The sequence below is a fragment of the Hirundo rustica genome, chromosome 23 (genome assembly GCF_015227805.2).
Source record: "Hirundo rustica isolate bHirRus1 chromosome 23, bHirRus1.pri.v3, whole genome shotgun sequence".
Classification (NCBI taxonomy): domain Eukaryota; kingdom Metazoa; phylum Chordata; class Aves; order Passeriformes; family Hirundinidae; genus Hirundo; species Hirundo rustica.
In genome coordinates this window covers 64,917-87,613 of record NC_053472.1, presented here as the reverse complement: position 1 = coordinate 87,613, position 22,697 = coordinate 64,917, and the positions used below count along the sequence as shown (strand labels likewise).

The window sequence follows — 22,697 nt, the reverse complement described above, 5'->3', positions numbered from 1 at the left end:
CTTAATGCTTTTAGAGGGTTTAATTCACAGTGACCATGAAATACCCTCAAAATCCTTCTGGGATGCTTTTTATGCAGCTTTTAAGAAAAAGGACAAGAGAAGTGAAAACTCTGCTGGCCCTCGACTTTATTTTTGGCATGTCTGCTGACCCTTATTTTTCCATTTTGGAAGTGTGTCCAGCAAACAATTTTATTTCAACTGTATGGGGAAAAAAGCTTGCCTAACTGAAGGCTTCCTGGCAGATTGTCATATGTATATTTTTAGCAGGAGCCATTAAACAGTAGAACATCATGTAAATTGCTAGAATATGGCAGAACTGCTTCCTGTGGCTTCTAGCAGCCAAGGTGAAGGGGAGTATCCTTGCGCCGTATGAGCAGACTGCCTGCAGAAGGGAGCAGCAGCAGCCAAGCGGTGTGGCTCCTGGTGTCCCCGTATGGGGATGGATTGTACAATGAAGCTGTGAAGATGTGCTGAAGCAGTCCATTAAATTATTATTTTTCCAGCCCTCCAGAGCTGTTTACGTGCTGTCTGCCCTGTCCTGTTCTATCCAGCAGTTTCAGAAAGCAGGAAAAGCACAGTCATAAACCCATGTTGTTTGGAACAAAGTGATTGAAATCCTAGGAGCACCTAAGGGTAGTACAGAGCCACTGTTACTTCTTTTCCCTCCAGTGTTTGCAGGGAAAATTGCTTTTTTGCCTGTAAACAAAAAAAAGGCAAAAAACAAACGAACAAAGGCTCAGCTAAGTCTACACAGCAGCTTCTGCTGTGATCTAAGATAGTTGTGCCAGGAGAAAACGAGGATACAGAGCGCTCCTCTGAAGGGACAGGGTCATTATCTCTGTAGCCACCTCAAAGCAAACATATTTCTTCTCTTCAAAACTGGATGGAGAGTTGGTTACTTCAATTTTTTTTTTTTTTTCCCCCCCAAATGACCTTGTTGACAATGCACTGTAATTCCTTTGGACAGTTCCAGGAAACAACCAGCCCTGGACTCAGGAAACACACAAGAAACATGCTAGTGGACCACTATTTATGGGACATGGAAAGCCATCCATGAGGGTTGCCTGATGTGATGGACCTGGTCTAGGGACCAGGAAAAAGGGAAAGAGAATATTTATCTTTTAAGGCCATGTAATATGTTTTTCCTCACACAGTTCTTCACAGGTAGTCTTGGTTGGTTGTTTAAGGCATTCTGGTGGTTCCAAGAACATGACTAGAAGTCCATTGACTCCTGATGGGATATACTGTGTATGTCTGAAATTCCATTAATTGCTGGAAAACTCATCCCAGAACATCTCTGCATAACAGGATACATTTATTGATAAAATAAATGCAAAGAAGGATGCTGTGTCTTAGAGGCCCTTGAGACAGAAGAACTTGAGAAGTTTTTTTGATTTGTTTTCTCTTGTACTGCACTGAGTGTGAATATGGGACTCTTCCATAGGTATTCCCATGGACTCAGGTGTGGATTACCCATCTCAGTAAGCACTACACATTGTGATATCAGGTTTTATGGAGTTAAAGCTCTTTGGCATGAGAGAACTCCATACTCAGGCTGCACAAGAGCAAATCTGGTTCCTTGTGGGCAAAGCCTGGTAGCAGGTATTGCTTTGGTAATTAATGTATCTGTTAATGTGGCATGGAAATAGTATTGAGATAAATCAGTTGGCAAATACTGGCCAGCTCAGAACTGTTCTGAGGTAACTTTGAAGTGATTTGCCAGAATGTGGATTGCTTTGTTCCTGGGATTTCTCTTCTCTTGCTGTACCACCATACTGGGGCACTAATAAGCCTGATAGAATTAACATGGACCAGAGTTCCCATTTTGTAAAGTGCCATGATGAGTTACCTGAAATTCTGTGGATTTTGCAGCACAGCCACTGTGGCACTGTGGGCAAGCAACCACAATGCCCAGTAAGTAACTTGAATTCATGTGGCTGAGGACTTTGGAATTACAATGTTGGGCCTTGCAATACTGTTCTTGTGGGAAGAGAGCAGGGAGAAATTTGTCTTGGCTTTCTTCAGGCTGCTGCTGATGTAATAACAAGCCAGAAATGCTACAAGTAGTAGGAAAATAGCACATTTGGAAATGGGAGACCAGGAATACTGGGATACTGCCCTGTAGGAGCAATTTTAAGAGTCTTAAAAGTGTGACAATAGACGAACATCAAGTATGTTCCTATTAATGATATTGCATACATGGGGTTTAAAAACTATTTTGCTCTATTCACCTTTGTTGGAATGGCTCACGAATGAGGGCAATTGTACCAGTTATTTAAAACTGAAAACTATTTAAAACAGAAAACCATTTTAAAACAGCCTTTTTGAACTCAAATGTTCCTCATCAAAGTTTTTCTGCCCTGCAGCAGCAGCATGCTGGGGCTGTTGGCCTATTGGCCTGACTCCTGGTGAAGTTAATTCCTAGTGTCCCAAGTTGAATGAATTGCCTGTGAAAGAAGCATGCCTGGAAATGAAAGTACTAGAGATCTTCCTTCCAAAATAAGGAACTGCAGTGATTGTACAGAAGGCAAAGGTTGCACGGATTTTTTTTTTTTTTCCCTCCACTTCTGCAGCGCAGAAGGTATAGGATGTATTATTATTGTTTTTAAACCAGAGCAACCCAAAGATCTCTCTGTTGTGTCTCACAGAAGTGTAAATCCACAGTCCTCTCAGTTGCCTGCAAGGTCCATGTTTTGTTTGGAGATGCTGTCCCTTGGAGACGTTTTGGGTCAGATTCTGTATTTTCCTGGAGGAAAAAGAAAACAATCCCAGCCCCGTGCACCTTGATCTTGCACCTCTTGGACTGCTCAGGCCCCATCTATTATTTAACTGTGTTTTTTGTACATTTGGTGACCGTTGTTGTGTTCAGAGTCTTGTGCAACCTGGCAGGTGTGAAAAAACAACAAAAAAAACCAACAAACCAACCTGAAAATAATAAATCTGTTTCTCTCTTTTTTTTTTAATCACTCGCGATGACAGATATGTTCATTGGGGTAAGGTGTTCAGTGGAGGGTGAGTGAAGTGGGGTGTGGATAAATGGGATGATAACAGTATAGAAATTACAGGGAAAAATACATTTTACTTCTCTCTGGCTGGAACACAGAATTTCCAGCCTCCTGCAACACAATCCAAGGGATTATAAATGGAGAGTGGAGTGGAGCGGAGCTCCCTCTGTTGAAACCCTTGCAAAGTATGGACTTTTAAAATTTTTAAATTTAAAAAGGTACTACTTTCTAGCTGATCAGCTGCACAGCATCTGAAACCTGGGGGAGATGAAGAGGATGGATCAGCAAACCCTGATGAAATCCCTCTAGGAGTGACTCCTGTCCCCATCCCGGGGTTATCTCAGATACTATCCTGACATATGCACTCACAAGGTATGACCAGCACTCCCTAACGTGTCGCTCAAGCTTCACCTAAAGTATAACAACGACTTAAAAACAGGGAGAAATTAGGGAAGAGTCTAACGTAACTTCTGCTTTGAATCTGTCCCTTGCTCATTGGGTAAGACCTTCACTCTGTAATTTACCGTGAGCCACTTTTTGTCACAGATTAGAGCTTGTCTGCACATTGCTTCGAACACATTTTTGCTGTCAGGTGCTGTCACCTGCAATCCTGAACCTTAACCTTTCAAGATTTCATTAAATGAGTGTTATTCTGGAAGCTGTTAGTGTGAGTCCTTGGAGGGGGCTGGCACTGGGTAAAGGCGTGCAGACCCAGAAAAGAACGTCTGTTGGCTGTGTGAAAATTTGCTGCATTAAAATTCAAAATACTCACCCTTTCAACACTTCACTGTAATACTAGCACAGGACTGCAGTCAAGCCCTATAAATCTGCGACTGATAGGTGGCTTTAGCATTCCACAACTACTGTATTTTTGGGGGAACTCACAAACTTGTCCTCGGGCGGGCCGCGGCGCTATCGCGGCCTATCGCGACTGGGCGGCGCGCGCAAGCGCACTGAGGGGAGGCGGGGCGTTCGCGCAGGCGCGGCAGCACCGCCGCCTTCCGCCTTCGGCTGGGCCGCGTGAGGGGTATGAAATAAACCTGGTTTCTCTGTTTTATTCGCCGTCCCGCCCCGTTTTTAGCGGTTTATAATTGCCCTTTTCTTTATTTCGCTTGTTTCGTGCGTTTCTTCGCAGCTCACAGCGGCCCGGCTGTGTCGCGCCGGAGGCAACGGGGCTCCTGGCCCTGTCACGCTTTCAACCTAAGACAAACCCCACCTTAGACCTGACCTTCGGTTCTGCACCTTAGGACCGCCTTCAGGATTTAAATGTAGTCTGTCCTGGTGTTTAGTAGTGTTGAAAACAGTTGCTGCAGGTGTGAAAGAAAGTGAGATGGGTCAGCTGTACTTCCCAGTCTACCTGTGTGGAAAAGCACTTCTCCATTGGCATGACCTGTGTTATAATTGAAGAGTAAATGCTTCTATATGTGTGTTACATATATATATGTATGTACGGGTCATATATGTGTGTGTGTGTGTATATATATATAAAAACTTGCTATATATGTATACAGCTATCACAGGCCAACTCTACAGCTTCCATTTAAACAACCACCCATCAAAGGTGACTCCTCCGTCACTCCTCACATCGAGATGGAGGAATTTGGGTTTGGGATTTTTGTTTGTTGAGGGTTTTGCTGTCGTTGTCCAGGAGCAGGAGGGGTGGAGGATGGATTCCCTGGATCACATGTTCACAGACTCCCTGGAGCTGGAGGGCAATTGCACACGGATCATGGAGGACTGCATGCTGGGCACAACCCTGGTCCGTCTGCCCGAGGACCTCCTGGAGGACGTGAGTAGTGCTGAGACACTTAACCTTATCATAACCACTATATAAACAAGGTGTTCTGACTGCCTTGGAAGAAGTGTCAAAAATTGGCACATCTTTGATTAATCTCAGGACAATATCTTTAAAATCACTTCTGTTATGTTCTTATTATTTTAAAATTGCCTTTAAGAGGACTGTTACAAGCTTTGAATTTATTTTCTTGTTGTTAGTGGTATCAATTTCTTGAACTTTCCTTTTTATGCTCTGTTGTTTCCTGTGTTTCATAAAACACTGTTTCATGACTGCTGTTACTTAAAAAGCATCAAGGGCTAGAAATTGGTCAAGGACGTGGCTGCATTTTCTTTACTGTTGTTTCATGCTTTCTTTAGCCTGAGGTCTTCTTTGAGGTTGTCAGCTTGTCAACGTGGCAGGAGGTTCTGACAGATGAGCAGCAAGAGCACCTAAAAAAATTCCTGCCTCACTTCCCTGAGAACAACCGAGAGCATCAGAACAATCTCATCTCAGCGCTGTTCAGTGGGGAGAACTTTCGGTTTGGGAACCCGCTGCACATCGCCCAGAAACTCTTTCGGGGTCAGAAAGCCTTGTGAACTTCCCTGCTGGTTTGGGGCCCGTTCTCAGCTAGCAGCTGTAAAATCCAGCTGTATCTTTTGTCTTTGTTGCAGATGGACACTTCAATCCCGAGGTAGTGAAGTACCGGCAGCTCTGTTACAAGTCACAGTACAAGCGCTACCTGAGTGCCCAGCAGCAGTACTTCTACAAGCTGCTCAAGCAGATCCTCGCTTCCCGCAATGTGAGTGTGCTCTGGGATTAATAAGTTGTGTTTATAAAAAGTGTCTTGGCGCAGTCACAGTTCTCTGAGGCCTTTCCTTTAATGAACTGAATGAGTAATGCTTCTGGATTTTCCAGTGGCCCAGAGAGAACTCCAGACCCTTTGCTATGTTTGCATGTTTCAGGTTGTATAACTCTCATAGCTCTCGCTTGTGTGTACTGTCTTCTTTTCATGTCCACCTTGTCCCCACTTCCTGCATTTGACCCTTTGCAACATACTATTTTGTTAATAAGTCGTTCTGCCTTTGTTTCTTTGCCATTTTGGAAACAAGTACAGTTGCTTAATACAGTTAGAAGATACGTGGAGCCAAACCTCTGATTCTCATCCCTGTAAATCCCTCTGAAGTCTTCCTCTGTGGGTATTTCTGTGAGCAAATTGTTGCCATCTGAAATGTGTTTGATGCTCATTTATCTTTCATTACACTTAGACATTGAAACATATGGCATGTGGGGATGAAGAAGAAAGTATGTCTTTCTAAAATACCCTACAATGTTGCAGGAAGTAGAGAATCCCAGAATAGTTTGGGTTGGAAGAAACCTTAAAGCTCATCTCATTCCAATCCCCTGCTATGGGCAAGGACAGCTTTCATAGACCAGTTTGCTCCTGGCCTTGAACGCTTCCAGGGATGGGGCATCCACAACTTCATTTGGCAACAATATAGAATGCATACGAAGTTAGTTTCTCTGTAGCCGTGAGACGTAAAATGTTTTTTTTTCAAAAGAGACAGTGTTCTGTGTCATTGTTACGTATTTGTGTGGAAGCTACACTTCATACCAATGATTTAAGTTCTTCTCAACAGTCCACATAAAATGACAGATAGCATTATGTGTGCAGAAGTTGCTGAAATTTTACTGTTTTTTTCTTCTCCCCTTTAAATGATGGTCTGAAATGCTAGGTTTTAAAATCCTGTATGTGGCAGATACTGATCCTTCCTAAGGTTTCCTTTGAACAGATCTGAAGTGCTGAAGGCACCGCATGGTAACTTTGCTGGAAGTGTCTGACCTGGGCTTATGTGTCATGGCTTACAGCACTGTAGCTGACATAGCTGATGTCACATGAATCTCTCCTTTCAGCACTTGCTGGAATTAGCCAGGAAAGGAGGCCCTGACATGACCCTAAAGAGAAAGCACTTCCCACCGACGTATGACTCGGAAGAACGAGACAGACGGACACATCGGCGCTACTTGAAGATCCTGAGGGAAGTGAAAGAGGAGTGTGGAGACACTACCTTGTCTTCAGATGAGGAAGGTAATGCCCTGGGCTGATCTAAAGACTCCAGGTGTGAATGGAAAAATTCACATTTTTGACGTGAGAACAGAGCCTTTGATAAAAGATTGGATTCTGGGCTCTACTTCCACTGGGTGTGATCTAATGAACACATGGTAATAGTTACACAGATTGGTGATGGGTCTTGAAGAAGTAAATTTAACTCTGTTTTAGATCTAATCTCTTGGCCTCCAAGTTCTCCAGCACGTTGTTCAAGTCCACCAGTTCCCCTGAGAGTGATCCCCACACTGTCGACCTTGGACATGAAAACTGCAGGTGAGAACCAAACAAGGGGTCAGTATGCATAGAGGGGGGAGAATTACCTTGAGACCCTGCAAGAAATTACCTTTAAAATCTGTTGTTGGATGGGAAATCTTATAATGCTTCATTTTTGCAGTCTCCACAACAGTTGGCTCTTTTTACCAGTTTAATATTTTTCTTCTTGCAAGGCTAGTATTTGAACATAAGAGTCATTGTTTCTGTAATACTACTGATTCCTCTGTTGTGTTTTACCTTTAGTGGTTGAAGCATTAGCATACTTCAGTTCAAAATACTTGAGAATCTCTCCCAAAGTGACTGTAATCAATTCTGCAAACTCTTCAAGCTGGTTCTGGCTTCTTTCCTCTTTCGTACTTGCATCAGCAGTGAAATCTGATGACTGATGTTGAGGCATTGAAATGAGTGAGTGAATGAGTGAATGAATGAATGAAATTCATATATGGAGCAGTTAGTTACTGAAATTTGGAGATTGCTGGAAGTGTAAAGGGATGCAAAATGGCATTTCAGGAAGTGTGGAAGGTAACAGTAGTGGAAAACTCTTCAAATAATTATTTTCATTGCAGACAAGATAGAACTTGGGGAAAGTGATTTAAAGATGATGTTGAAGAAGCACCATGAGAAACGAAAACGTCAGCCTGTAAGATGTTAAAAAGTCTTGGGAGTGGTTCCACATTTTATCTTTGATATTTTTATCTCTTTGCCATAAAGATCATGGTACTTCTGGGTGAGAAAATCATTGCTATTTTTTGTGTGCACCCACCCAGCAGCTCTTTATTGTAACCTGAGTTCAATTGTCAGTGTATAGATGCAACTCCTGGCCATGTTTATCTGGATAGAAGGATTTTGTAATTTTAGTTACTTGTTTTGGGGAGACAGAATTTTGGATGTCAGGGTTAGAAGACTTCCCAACTTCTGTTGCAGTTAATAATTTAATAAGCTGATCCTGGTTGAATTTGGTGCATTTTAGTACTTGGGTACTTCTTCATCTTGTTGCTGTCTTAACACTTTGTGCTTTCTCAGTTTAATTTCTCTCCCATTGTCCTGTGTAGGATCACCCTGATCTAGTCACGACAGACCTGACCCTTGAGGACATCATGACTCGAGTGAATGCTGGCAGGAAAGGTTCCTTAACAAGTCAGTGGATCCTTTGCTTTTTTCACTTCATATATGTTGCTTTAAAAACTAGAGGTTTTCTGTTGAGGGGACAAATAGAGATTTATGACAGCAGCTGGGAAGATGGAATGATTGAGGTGTGAATGAGTGCACACAACGTACATTTCTAAATACGTTTATGACTCTCATTAAAGTATAGTAAGAAGATGTCTAATTATTATTTTTAACTTTAATCATATCTAAAGCCTTATTTGACCCTGCAACCCTCAAGAAAAAGGTGAAGGACAAGGAAGATAAGAAAAAAAAGAAGCCAAAGATTATTAAATCTGAGGTGGAAGATTTGGCTGACTCTCTTGGCAATGCGGATGGACTCCCATCAATGTCTCAGGATTTTTCTCCCCTCCCTCTGTCATCTGTCAAAGAGGAGTAAGTGCTTCAGAGGGCCCTGAACACCGTTAATGGATGGAAAAAGTAACATGTTTCAGCTCACATTTTTGTGGGACTGTTGTAGGCTGTGGTTTTGGTGCAGTTTGGGATGTGTGAAATGTGTGGTGTTCATCTTTGTATATGAAGGTGAATATTTTCTCTGCTTGTGTTGTCTTTCATTTGAAGACCTCTTGAGGATATGAAACCATGCCTTGAAATAAATGAAATATCATCCAGCTTCTTTTTCCTTCTTTTGGAGATACTGTTTCTGGAAGGACCTGCTACGCTCTCTATGGTAAGGAACCACCCACTTACGTAGAATTCTTTGCAGGAAGCAAAATCAAAGAATAGAGGAGCTTATAGCTTTGTAATAGTGATTTTTCTCCAGACTTACTTTGTTGTAACTTATATAAGATTTAGATTACATATTAAAGAAGTTGAACCCTGTGGGAATGCTACCACATTCTGGTTTTAACATGTTTCATGAGTTTAGCCTGTTGAATCTGTGAGTCTTTCCATACCCATTCTATAGATCATGGTTAGATATATATTAAGGGCAGAGATGGGGAAGTGTTTTCCCCTTCTTTGGTGCTGTGGTTACTTGGAAAACTCAGGTGATTATTTCACATACATAAAAACTTTTTTGTCCCCTGCATATGTTCAGCTGCTTTGTTTTCTGTGAAGACAGTCATAGTTTAAAGTGTGAGATCATTAATAAAATAATTAATTTTCCTCTTCAGCTTGAAGATAAAGTTCTTGATTGGCAATCTTCTCATGCCAGCGCACTAAATAACTGGTTCTCCTTTGCTCCCAATTGGTCTGAATTGGTTTTACCTGCCTTGCAGTATTTGGCAGGCGACAGCAGAGGTAAGAAGAGATGTTAAAAATACTAATGCTAATGCACTGTTCTAGTCAGTGCTGGTTTGCATTACAGCTCAAATCAACTTTTCATTCATTGCCACAATAAATCCCTGTATTGCTGGCAGTGTTTCTGTGATAGGCTGTTTGGCTGACATGTCTTGGTTGTGGTCAACTTGTTTTGCATGTGGATAGTAGATAAGACCCAGCATGATTCCAAAGTATGTGAAAATGTCTGTGAAATTGCCTCTAGACAGACAGTTTCTCATTTCAGATTGTGGCTTCAGGCAGGGTGTTTGAAGCCGGAAGGAATCAGTCTTTTCCCCCACAGTGTGACGTTGTAGTTGTCTTTGGAGATAATAAAGAATGAACTAGATGATGCCCTGAGCAATCCACTGAAACGTGAGGTTGGCCCACCTTGGGCTTGGGCCAGCTGAGTTTCAGCCATTCCTTTCAAACGGAATTATTCGGTAGTTCTGATTTGCTTAGTGGGAAGTTTTAAAGGCAGAGACAGAGTAGATTGTGCTGGCCTTGCAGCATATTGTCCATAATGCTGGTGAATACTGTAAATCCCGAGTTGTCTTCCCACAAGCCCATGAATTTTCACTGTACAATAACAGTCCCTGGGACCTCATATTTCTTTTTCCTCTTCAGCTTGAAGATTAAGTTGTCAACAGGCAATTTTCTCATCCCAGTGCACTAAGTAACTGGTCTGAACATGATGAACAGCAGGAACAGGCTCTCAGATGACAGCCTGTTGTTGGAAGGCTCATTATCCTGTTCTGTTCTTTCCTTGTGCTTGCCCTTATACTCTGAGATGCTCACCTACCTTTTGGGCAAGGATAAATTTAGAGATGAAGTTACATAATCATCTAAAATGTTCTGTCACTGGGAGTCTTTAACTTGACAGTTTGCATTACCACAGTAGGATTTTGAAGTTGAACAATTGTATAATGTCCCTGACACGCACATTTGTCATTGTAGATGCTCCTTCCAGCTTCTCGCCTTTTGTTGAATTCAAGGAAAAAACTCAGCAGTGGAAATTGCTTGGTGAGTACTTTGTGTTCTTCTATGATGTGTACTATAGTAAAGGTTTGTTGTTTTCTCCAGGACTTTACTTTTTATTTTGCTGCAGCCTGGAGAGAAACGCAATCAGAGCTGTTAATTCCACAGTTAGGCATTTGCTTTTCTTTTAGCTAAGCTAATACATGTTTTGGATTTGAGGTGTTCACAAGATGATTTGTGTTTATGTTCATGCCTTTAGTTACTACACAGAATTTTTTGTTCTTAATTAATGTGATTCTAGTGATCATACTTGCAGGCTTAAAGTGGCAGAGATTTGGAGTCAGGAAGCTTTTCCTCTGATCCCTTCCACAGCTTTTGGTGGGGATTATGTAGACAAGTGTTTCTGCTCATGGATTCAGTAACTGAGTTCACTTAGGAGAGTGGGAACAGGTGACTGTGCCCCAAACAGCATCTTGCCTTCTGTGCTAGGAGTTGAAGCATCATCATGTACCAGCACAGGGGAATCACTGGGATTTAACATTTCCTAACCTGGATGTGTTCAGATATTGCAGTTTGAATATCTGTGACTGGTGATACATCGAGGAGGGAAGGGAACAGGAGAGGATTGGGAATTACAAGCAGCTGGCTTCCTAACAATTAAAAGACTTATATTTTCACATTTTCGTGATTTCTTACTAGGTAGTTACCAAGATCATGAGAAGGAGCTGGCAGCACTGTTTCATCTCTGGTTGGAGACCAAAGACCAGACTTTTTTCAAAGTGAGTCAGACAAAAATCACCTTCTAGGAGTGAAAAACCTGACTGTGTCCTACCCAACACTGACATTTCTCTCTTTCTCAATAGGAAAATGAAGACAGCTCAGATGCCATGCCACTGCCCAGAGTGTAAGTGTGTATCACTGCTTGAAAGCCTTTGTAATGCTGCTGAAGCTGTGAGATTTGAGCCTTTTGTCTCTGGGTCTCAAAATAAAACAATTTTACATCATGGAGCCGGAGAAAATGTGATACTTTGATTTTATAAATGCAGTAACTGGACTTTAAAAAGTCGACTGATTTTATCCAAGTTCACATATATTATCAGAGCAAAGCTGCAGTCTAGCTTAGGTCCTGCTAATGAGATTATTTATGGTCCTTACTTGCCTTCAGGTAGTGCACACAGCATATTTTAAGATCTCTGCAGGGCTTTCTTTTGTTACCATAAATGCTTTCAGAATTTGTTCAGGAGAATTTGCAGAAGGATGAGGGGATTCATCCTTTGGGAGTGCTGTGGGCTTGTGCTCAGAACTGATGGTGCCCTTTGTTTCAGAAGGACTGACTATGTAGTCCGGCCTAGCACTGGAGAGGAGAAACGGGTGTTTCAAGAGCAGGTAAGAAAAGAATCTTCCTTTTAAGGGCACTTGCTGAAACAGTTGGCCACTAAACCATGATCATTTGTGTGGGATGGCAGGTAACACAAATGTAGTTAATGTGAAGAATTTATATGTTGCTTCTGCCTTGAGGTTGGTATCTTGGCCTTGCATAAAACTCGCTAATGACATAGCCTAGCTGCTTGTTTCAAAACCATCAGTATTTCCAGTGGATAAAATTAATTTGGTAAGAAATAATCGGATAAAATCAACAAAATTGATAGTGTCAGTTGGTTCTGCCAACCCCGCTGTCTCCTTTGGCATCCCCCACCATCAGAGGATGACTTGTCTCTTTGTTTTTTGGGCATGTATGTGTGCAAGCAAAAAATAGGTGTCAATAGGTGCACCCATCCACTTAATTATCTTGTCTGTAGTAGATGCAAGTGGGAATTAGAGAGAAAACACATGATGGGGATTCTTCTCTCTTCTCTCCATGTGCTGTCTGCAGGACAGAATTTATAAATTAAATTTTGGAAATCTCTCTTTAGCCAGATAAGGGGAGGAAGGGGAAGAGGACAGAAAGTGTATCTTTTGTATTTCTTGCACCTCTCTAGTCTGTGCAGCTGCTTGACAGTGAATGCGTTGCACCTGCACACCTTGCTTAGGTGGAGCATTGTATTTTGCGTGAAGTAGTTTGTGATTTTCTTGATCCAAAATAAGTTTATATTTGAACCTTTACAGAACATGATACAGAATGGTAACAACTTGTAATACAACATAAGGCTTTGCTATATGTTTCCTGGTAAAGTCAGTGCTCTTGTGTCCACTTGCAGGAGCGTTACCGTTACAGCCAGCCCCACAAAGCCTTCACCTTCCGGATGCACGGCTTTGAGTCGGTTGTTGGTCCTGTGAAGGGGGTGTTTGACAAGGAAACCTCCTTAAATAAAGCCCGGGAACATTCTCTCCTGCGCTCAGACAGACCAGCATATGTCACCATTTTGTCCCTTGGTAAGGTCATGGCAAAAAAAAAAAAAAACCAAAAAAACCACACAAAATTTTTTTAAAGAAGAAAAAAATTTTTCTGACCCCTCAAACAATGACTTTAGGAATCTACATTGGAGTTGAATGCTGTTCCCCAAGTTCATCACTATTAGCACAAAGTTGGAACCGTTGATGTACTTTAAAATGATCCCTTATAATCTCCTCATATTTCTGAGGGATTTTAGGGGTTAGATTTTAGTAAGTAGGCACTGTGAGAGCAAGGGTAATAGATCAGTCCCAAAACATATCTGGAGTATGGTATAGAGTACCCAAGTGCCACTGCCTAGTTACAGCTGGAAGTTCAAGCTCTGGTTTTGTGTTGCAGTTCGTGATGCTGCTGCTCGCCTTCCTAATGGAGAGGGAACTCGAGCTGAAATCTGTGAGCTGCTCAAAGATTCCCAGTTCCTAGCTCCAGATGTCACAAGTGCTCAGGTAAGTTGGATGTCATGTCTGGACTCAGATTCTCCTAAAAATACACTGCATGGACCCAGGCAGTATTCAGTGGCAAAGGCCCAATAGTTTCTGTGCTGCTGTGATGAGCAAAAGGGAGCTGTGTATTACTGTGGTGAGCTGCTGCAAATCTGCATCAGCTTTGGATGATGAAAAACCAGCTAGAAAAGTAACAGAGATAACACTCTCATAGAGCAGCTCACATTTTAGATTGAGGAACAGTCCATTTTCAGAGCTTTGGTGGAAGCTTCATTCAATCCAAGGTGGTAAACACTGTCCTGTGCTGCAACATCTGCCCTCAGTTCTTACTCAGATGGAGATTGCTCACAGCTTACTCAGGTTTTTTTACCAAATAGGATCACTTTCCTATTCATCAGTTTTGGCTGGTCCAGCAAGGGGTATATTGTAATCTGTGAATTCTGAACTTCAGGTTAACACTGTTGTTAGTGGTGCTCTTGACCGACTGCATTATGAGAAAGATCCCTGTGTGAAATACGATATTGGGCGGAAGTTGTGGATCTACTTGCACCGGGACAGAAGCGAGGAAGAGTTTGGTAAGCCCGGGTTGGTGATATCTTAAAAATTAAAAATGTTTATAAAGATGGATAATGAACATTAAATTGTCAGTCTAGCTCTTTTTTCTAGTCAGTTTGCTCATGTTAGTCCTTCAGCACTTAAACCCAGTTTTAGAGAGCAATGTGTCACTTTGAAGCATTTGTTTGAAAAATATCATCTCACATGCAAGAACTGCAGATGTATGTTCTTATGTGTCTTATTTTCAGTCTTTTCGGCTCATTTACAAAGATGTTTTTCTTTCCACTGTTATTTGACTGTGTGTATTTAATTCCTTGTCTGAAGAAGAATCTGCAGCTCTTACTTAAATCAGTTTGCTTGGGTTTCAGGAGCTCTAACCATTAATTTGTCCTTGCAGAACGGATCCATCATGCTCAAGCTGCTGCAGCAAAGGCCAAGAAAGCTCTTCAGAAGCCAAAACCTCCAGCTAAAATGGTAGATTTCTTTGCTCAGGGTTGCACAGCTGCTTTTGAGATTGAGAAGATTAGTCTTAATTTAATCCATAGCAGGTGATGAAAATTACCACATTTGAGTCAGCAATTCATGATGTAGATGAACATCAGTGCGCAAAATGAAGAGGGAGAGAGGGGACATTTCCTCTGCCCAGCTTCCACTGCTATCCTCTCGTTTGTGCTCCCTATCAAAGGGATGGTCTTTCAGATCTAGTCTTGAGGTTAATTTGTAGCAGAGTGTGTGGAACAGGTCCGTTCTTCCCCTTGCTGTGCTGAAGCCGCCAGGGTATGAGTGTCTGATATTAAATATATCTGAAGTACTTGTTTATTGGCACATTAACCAAGGTGGAAATCTGCACGTTCTGAATGTTTGTCACAACTGAGGTGCACTTTTCCCTGAGAGCAGGAACGGCCAAACACACTAAATCATCCATGGCTGCAGCTGGGGAAAGGCAGTCAGTCATGTTTGATTTCAGGATTTAGCAGCAAGGTGTCATTTAGCACCATACAGAACTGAGGCTGAAGTGCTCAGCATACTGTAGGGTGCAGCAATGAAGCCCAGATTTTGTCATGCTGGATGTGGTTTCTTTGTAGAAGTCAAGTAGCAAGGAGGGTACTGTGAAAGCCCTCCCCACCAACACAGCAGAGCCTAGTCAGCTGAGCCTCAGTGACTCCAGCATGCCACCAACTCCTGTGACTCCTGTGACACCGACTGCACCTGCGTTGCCAGCAACACCCATCTCACCTCCACCAGTGTCTGCTGTCAGCAAGAGTGTATCTGGTGCTGGGTCAGAGCCAGCAAAACCCAGCCAGAGGTACTGCTTCTATCCCCTCTGTCACTTGGGAATGCTGCTGACTGTTTTTCAGTAATTTGGATAATTCAGTAATGAGGGAGTTAAGGTTATTTACCCTGGAGAAGAGGAGGTTCAAGGGTGACCTTATTACTCTATAACTCCTTGAAAGGAGGTTGGTGGCTGGTGAGAGTTGGACTCTTCACCCAGGAAACAGCAACAGGACAAGAGGGCATAGTCTCAAGCTGTGCCAGGAGAGGTTCAGGTTGGGCATCAGGAGGAATTTCTTCACAGAAAGCATGATTAGACATTGAAAGGTTGCCCAGGGAGGTGGTGGAGTCCCCATCTCTGGAGGTGTCCAAGGAACAAGTGGACATGGCACTCAGTGTTCTGGGCTGGGTGACAAGGTGGAGATCAGTCACAGGTTGGACGTGATGATCTCAGAGGTCTTTTCCAGCCTCATTGATTCTATGATTATGTGAATTTCCTACATCTTTGCTGACCTACTGGCTCTGTCTTTTCCGTAGTGTTCTCCTGGTGTCTTCCCCCACAATGCCCCAGCTGGGGACGTTGCTGTCCCCAACTCAGAGCTCACAGGCACAGCTGGGGACAGTGCCCACCCCACGTGTGGTCAGTCACAGCAGCTCCTCAGGCCTGCCACAGGTCCGTGTGGTCACTGCCCAGTCCAGCCTCCCAGCCATGTCCCAGCAAGCCCCAGTGGTCACCCAGCAGCAGCAGCAGCAGCAACAGCAGCCGCCGCCCACGTCAGTGCCTCAAATCCGTGTTCCAGCTACAGCCACACAAACGAAAGTGCTCCCTCAGGTGAGTTGGAAGGGGTAGAGTAGTTCTGATCTGACTTGCGGTGTTTTGGTGTGATGCACAGACATTCTGTGCTCATTTGGAGCCTGCACTAACTGCAGGCAAGAGCACAGAAACAGATTTACATACACAATACTGTTCAATGCTCTGTTTTTCACCTATTTACCTGGCATCATTAAATTGTGCATTACATTAAAAGTCCCTAGAACTTAGAATCACAAAATTGTTAAGCTTGGGAAAGACTGTCAAAATCATCAAGTCCAGCCATGGACACAGCAACACCACCATGTTCACTACTAAACCGTATCAAGTGCATCATCCACACATTTTTTCAAACACTTCTGGGATGGTGACTCCACCACTGCCCTAGGCAGTCTGTTCCAATGCTTTACAACCCTTTCTGTTAAAAAAAATAAATCCTAATATCCAAATTAACCTCCCTCGTGCGACTTGGGGCCAATTCCTCTTGTCTTGTCATTTGTTACCTGGAAGAAGAGACTGACACCCACCTTATTACAATTCCAAGCAGTTGGAATCCTTGTAAGGGAATTCTTGTGAACTCCCCTGAACTCACAAGCTAAGGCACAACACAAAGAAGAATCACTAGACCATTCCTGTGGTAGTCTGTTCATAGTCTTCCTTCTCTCTTCCGTAGGCTGTGATGACTCTGCCTGTAAAAGCTCAAAGTAGCCCTGTGCAGGTGCCAAGAGGAGGAAGTTCCATGGCCAGCCAGGCAGGTATCACTGTGACAGGGCTGCCTGCAGTGCCCAGCCCTGCTGCGAAGCCAGTGACCAGCTCTCCAGGCAGTTCCGCGACCAGCACCTCCTCCACCACTGTCATTCAGAATGTGGCTGGCCAGAACATCATCAAGCAGGTGAGAGGGAGGGAGAGACAAGGAACTGGGCTCCATGACCCATCCCAATTGTTTCCTGTTGTGCAGATGTGAACATATGGGGGCTGTAATGCTGTGGGGGTTGATGAACTGTGCAGATTGACGCAGTGCTGGCTTTGTGTGTTTGAGCCCTGTTTTCACCTCTAGGTGAAAGATGTGTTTTGTGCAGGTTCTTTAGTGATCTCTCCTTCATTTTTTTTTGAAAAGAAACCAGCCCCACAAGTATTTCCTATTTCAGATGGGATTGGGAATGCCATCTGAGACACAACCAGAACCACTTTCAGTAATGTGCTGAGTCCTAGCCTTATTCCACTTGCATTCTAGTGGGAGCAAACGTCATCCTTCTGGGAAGTTCTGCTTTGTGTGTGCCTTAGACCTTGTCGTAGTTTGATGGAACCATTTCTCTGATCTCTCCCAGGTGGCTATTACAGGACAACTTGGTGTGAAGACCCAGGCTGGAAGTGGCATCCCACTCACAGCAACCAATTTTCGGATCCAAGGGAAGGATGTGTTGCGCCTGCCCCCGTCCTCCATAACCACAGACGCGAAGGGACAGACAGTGCTGCGCATCACTCCAGACATGATGGCCACCCTGGCCAAGTCTCAAGTCACTACTGTCAAACTGACTCAGGACCTCTTCACAGCAGCTGCGGGAAGTAGTGCTGGTGGGAAAGGCATCTCTGCAACTTTGCATGTGACATCCAACCCTGTCCAGACTGCTGAGTCTCCAGCCAAGACAAGCGTGGCATCTTCCACCTCTTCCAGCCCTGCTGGAGGCACCGTGGTTAAAGTGACTCCTGACTTAAAGACTGCAGAGCCAACAAGCTCTGCTTTCCGCCTGATGCCTGCCCTGGGCGTGACTGTGGCAGATCAGAAGAGCAAAGCCATAACCACAGTGGCATCCACGGAGGCCAAGCCAGCCGCCACGATCAGAATTGTGCAGGGGCTGGGGGTGATACCCCCCAAAACCGGGCAGACCATCACTGTAGCCACTCACGCTAAGCAGGTGCCGTCATCTTCAGCGGTGAGCGTTGCTGGCACAGGCCACACCTCCTTACCCACAGTGAGTGCCACTGTGTCCAAAGCAGTTGCTGTGGCCTCGGGAGCTGCAGGGACCCCCATAACCATCGGCACAGGAGCCACAACTGTGCGGCAGGTGCCCGTCAGCACCACAGTGGTATCAACGTCCCAGGCAGTGAGTAATGCTGAGCTCTCACTGGGGGTGGAGAGAGAAGGAGGGGTGCCAAAATCCACTGATGTTTTATGGCTGAAAACTGCTCTTTGCATTCACAGAGACTCAAATTACTATGGCAGAGTCATACAATGATTTGGGTTGTGGAGAACATTAAAGCTCATTCAGTCCCACCCCCTGCCGTGGGCAGGGACACCTTCCACTAGATGAGGTTGGTCCAAGCCTTATCAATCCTGGCCTTGAACACTTCCAGGGATGGGGCAGCCACAACTTGTATTCTGAGTACGGGTCTGCAGTTCATTTCATGGTGTTCAGATTGCGGCTAAATGCCTCCAAAAAGTCGGATACTTCTCTTATCCCCTCTTGCAAGTGAATGAACTAAACTTTGCATATCTGAAGTTCTGCCTCACGCAGCTCTGTGTCTTGTCCCATGTCTTGGCAATAATTTCCATTGGAATGGTCTCATAGAACATTCAGAACTAGAAGTGCTTGTTACTTGTATTGACTTTTTTACTGATTTACCCTTAATGCTATTTTAATACCCAAATCTGAAGGCACCATAAACTGTATTGTGGTTACACAAGCTAAATTACACTATGGTAGTTTCCCAAGGATAAAAATCATGGATCCTGTGATGCAAAGATGATGCGGATTTTCAGGTTTCAGGCAGCTGTGTAGTGAATGAGAGGGAGGTGAATTTTAAGGAGCCTGAGCTGGAGCACAGATTTCATCAGCAAAGATGCTGCTGGTTTCTGCTCACAGGACTCTCACAAAGCAGCTGATGTGTTGTTGGGCAGTTTCTCTGCTGAGCTCTCCATGGTTCCTCACATGTTCTTCCCATTCTCCAGGGCAAACTTCCAGCACGGATCACAGTGCCCCTGTCAGTGATCAGCCAGCCAGTGAAGGGCAAGAGCGTGGTCACTGCTCCCATCATCAAGGGCAACCTCGGTGCCAAGTGAGTGCTTTGCATCTCGTAGTTCTGCTTTGAAAATCGGCTGAGGAAGGTCTGTGTTCAGTGCGTTCCTGGGGAGCAAGCAAGCAGAGGCTGGAATAGGATTGCAGTCTGTTAACAGGTCTTGTCAGCTACAAGAAACTGAGTAGATACAGTGTCTACAATGAGATTGTAATTTTTAGTTATCTATTTTGAGACACAGGTTCTAGCAAATACACCAAAGAAAAAACATTCTGTGCCTTGAAACCACCTGTTTGATTAGTTCTGTGTGTTTGAGCAAGAATTAACACACTGAAACATATCTGTAATCTGAAGCCATCTCTCCATTCAAGAGAAGTTAACTGCCTTAGTGAGAATTCCTCTGGCATTCAGATATCGAAGGCTTTTTGTTTATTCTTCCATAAATTCTGATAGTGTCTTCCTTAGTTAATATTTCAAGTGATCCGATGTTTTCTGCATTGAGAAGTGTTCAGGTCTGATGAGGCTAAGCCAATGATGTGCATGGTCCAGAGTTAATGGGTGTGATTCATGTGCTAAATTAATTTTCTATCAGTTATAAATACTGACATAAACTTGTTGCTAGTATTTGCCAGTTTTATGGGGGGAAAAAACCCACTACTTAAAATGGTTAGTACATGTGTAGAACTATAATCTATTAGCAATTGAAGAATGATTTGGAGTTGGAAAGATCAAGCCTGCTGTTCTGTTTACTAACCTTTCAACAATTATTTTTCCTTAGCATCAGTGGATTAGGCAGAAATATCATCCTGACTACAATGCCAGCAGGGACTAAACTGATTGCTGGAAACAAGCCCGTGAGTTTTCTGACTGCACAGCAACTACAGCAGCTGCAGCAGCAAGGCCAAGCCACACAGGTAAGGGCACCCAGAGCGATCATTCCCTTTGATTTTTTTATGACTTAACATCTCCGTGAGGACTTCACACTGGATACACAGGGTTGCAGAAAAAGAACAGGCATACAGCTTGATTGTAGTGTCTGCTTTAAGTACATGGAATCCATCATCACCTTTACCTTCTCTCCATCCAAATAAAGTTTTTAAATGTTTTTGAAGCACTGCCAGTATAATGAATGTAAAACCAAAGGTCCTGTCAGGATTTTTCTATACACTCAGCAGTCTTCACAGTGCTTTGTACTTTGGCTTTTGTGGGTCACATTTTCTTGAAGAAATCACACAACTGCTTTGCATATTCATCTAGTGTTCTGTAATTCCAAATAAGTAATCTGTATTGACAGCTGATAGAAACAAGTCTTTAGAAGTGAGGTATCCAATGGATCCAAGACCTTCTTCTTAAAATGTCTAAAAAGCAGCTGACATACAGGTTTTTATTCAAACTAGTTTCCAGGCCTTCCTCTCTAATCTGGAAATCTGTCACCATCTCACATGGGCAGTGGATGGAATGATCTTATGACAGATTCTGTTTTAGCAGTGTTTTTTGTGCTTGGTGTTGTTCCAATAACTGAGTTTTTGTTGGCAGCAGAAGCAGGTACTTCACCAGAGCGCAGTGCAGGTGCAGTCACTGTGTCACCAGGTTGTTCTTGAGACATGTTTTTTCTTTCCATTTCACACAGGTGCGAATTCAAACGGTTCCAGCCTCCCATCTCCAGCAGGGAACAGTGTCTGGCTCTACTAAAGCAGTGTCCACTGTGGTTGTGACAACAGCTCCATCGCCAAAGCAGACGCAGGATCAGCTGTGAACACTGGTTTGAACATGGATCACTTTCTAAGAACTTCCCTGAGCCTGTTGTCATCCTCCATCCACCTCAGGCTCCCTAACCCCAGCCATAGCTTGGGATTGGACTGGGTTCTGCCCTTGCTTCTCCACAGTCAGCACTGTGATGTCTGGGTAGAAAAAACCCATGCTCTACCTGCAAAACAGTTTCAATCCAGACGTGTAAATCCAGGTTCTGTGGAATTGATGATTTAAGAAATGTCTTCCTGTTCTTTTTCCATCCAAAGGACTTTCAACAAATACAGTTCCTGTGCATTTTCAGTTGTTGACAAAGCAGTTATCCTGATCTTCATTAATCAGGGGAAGTTGCTTGGAAGGGGTTATTCAGTGGCTTTTCAAAGTCATGGAAAAGATGTCTCCTTTTACTGGAGTCTGGCCATCACTGCTGTTATCTAGTGACTGAGGATGGTGTCTTTGACACTGGAGTTACTGTAACTCACATCCATGTCAGGTTGCTGTCAAAGACAGGGTGAGAGTCAAGGTGGTTTTTTGCTGTAACAGAGTGAGTGACCATGGGGGAGAGGAGATACAGAAAGTCACTATGTGAACAAGTCTGTCAGCACATGGGACTGTAGTAAAAAGGAAAAAGTTGATGTTCACAAGAAGGATCCTCTTTTAGTTTTCCTCAACAAATAAACCTGTCAGTGGAAACTAACTGTACCTTGGTTTAAAAGGTCGGAATATGTTTTCAAATACACCCAAACTGTTGTCTTTTGGGTTCTGAAGAAATACTTTAACCCATGACCCTGGTCATTAGTTTTGGATTTACTTCTGCAGTTTTACCTATCTTTGTAAATATTTTTGAATTTTGCTCATAGTGGAGATGAATTTGTGACTGTTCTGACATGACCTTGAAGCTGAATGAGATCAAAATATGTGTTGGACCAGGAAAAGAATAAAAGTGTAGAAAGCCTTACAGATCTCTGCCATCTCCTTTCAGTTCTCTACAGCATGTTTTGTGTACAATCATTGTCCAGCTTGCCAAGGACTAATAGCCTGTCCATCTTGGTAAGATGGTTCTTTTTAACCTGGTCTTTTTTTGGTAGGCTTTTTTTAAAAGATGTGGTTTACTCCAAGTTATATATTGCAGAGTGTAATACATTTAAAAACCCAAATTGGACAGGACTGTTCAAACAGTTTAGGACTGTTGTGGTTGGAGCTCTGTGTGTGTTACTTTTGCTGGGCTTCTGGATCTTTCAGTACTGTATCTAACCCATTTCAGAGCAGCTTTGAAGGAAAACAGGTATTTCAGTAAGAAAAGCAGTGGCTGGATATAAATACTGAGTTAGCAGGACACATCAGTTCAGCATTTGAAAGCAAATGCTTGAATTTTGGTTTATATGCTTCAGGAACAATTTGCAGTGATAAAGGTTTTCTGTTCTGCTTTGTCATGTTTTGTACATGTTTTGCACATTTATGAATCAGGAGCCAGCAGAAAGATTGTGGTTTGGAAGGGAGGTGAGGACATTCCAAAGTCCTTTTAGTTGTGAAGTTAAAAGAAGAAATTAGGGAGGCAACAAGCATTTTCCTGCTATTGCTTATGCGAAAGAGCCTCTAAATTCAAAACATAATCAAGATACTGCTATGTTTTGTTCATAATTAATAAATTAATAATTAACCTGCAGTCAAGTGCTGAAAGATGGTTACATTGTGAAGACCCTTTACTTTTTGTCAATCTTCATGAATGTCTTGCTGGACACAGGAGGGTTTGACAGTATTAACCTTAAGAAAACAAGAAACCTGCATCTAATCCCAGAAGTTTGGTGTGCCTCAGGCGGTTGCTGCTGATTTTAAGTGTCTTGCTCTTGATCACCATCCTGCTTTAAAGCAACCTTTGCATCCTGGCTGCTT

At 43.2% G+C, this 22,697-nt stretch overlaps 1 protein-coding gene across 6 annotated transcripts; it reads left to right on the top strand.

Annotated features, from left to right (window-relative positions):
* Positions 1–3,969: 3,969 nt before the first annotated feature.
* Positions 3,970–21,766, top strand: NFRKB (nuclear factor related to kappaB binding protein). 6 transcript variants are annotated; one of them, XM_040085070.1, is made up of 27 exons: positions 3,988–4,032; positions 4,141–4,273; positions 4,654–4,794; positions 5,160–5,361; positions 5,454–5,581; positions 6,694–6,868; positions 7,061–7,162; positions 7,729–7,802; positions 8,215–8,299; positions 8,524–8,704; positions 8,891–8,999; positions 9,445–9,571; positions 10,547–10,612; positions 11,267–11,346; positions 11,431–11,471; positions 11,893–11,953; positions 12,766–12,940; positions 13,299–13,405; positions 13,854–13,977; positions 14,355–14,431; positions 15,043–15,263; positions 15,767–16,061; positions 16,714–16,932; positions 17,369–18,145; positions 18,991–19,097; positions 19,834–19,969; positions 20,686–21,766. In XM_040085070.1, the coding sequence occupies exons 3-27, from the start codon at positions 4,672–4,674 to the stop codon at positions 20,809–20,811; spliced, it is 3,918 nt and encodes a 1,305-aa protein (XP_039941004.1). In that variant the 5' UTR covers positions 3,988–4,032; positions 4,141–4,273; positions 4,654–4,671; the 3' UTR covers positions 20,812–21,766. The 6 variants fall into 6 exon arrangements, with proteins under 6 accessions (XP_039941002.1, XP_039941004.1, XP_039941003.1 ...); XM_040085069.2 differs by having other exon boundaries at positions 4,002–4,032; positions 4,141–4,318; XM_040085068.1 differs by lacking the exon at positions 4,141–4,273 and having other exon boundaries at positions 3,970–4,032.
* The last annotated feature ends 931 nt before the right edge of the window (positions 21,767–22,697 follow it).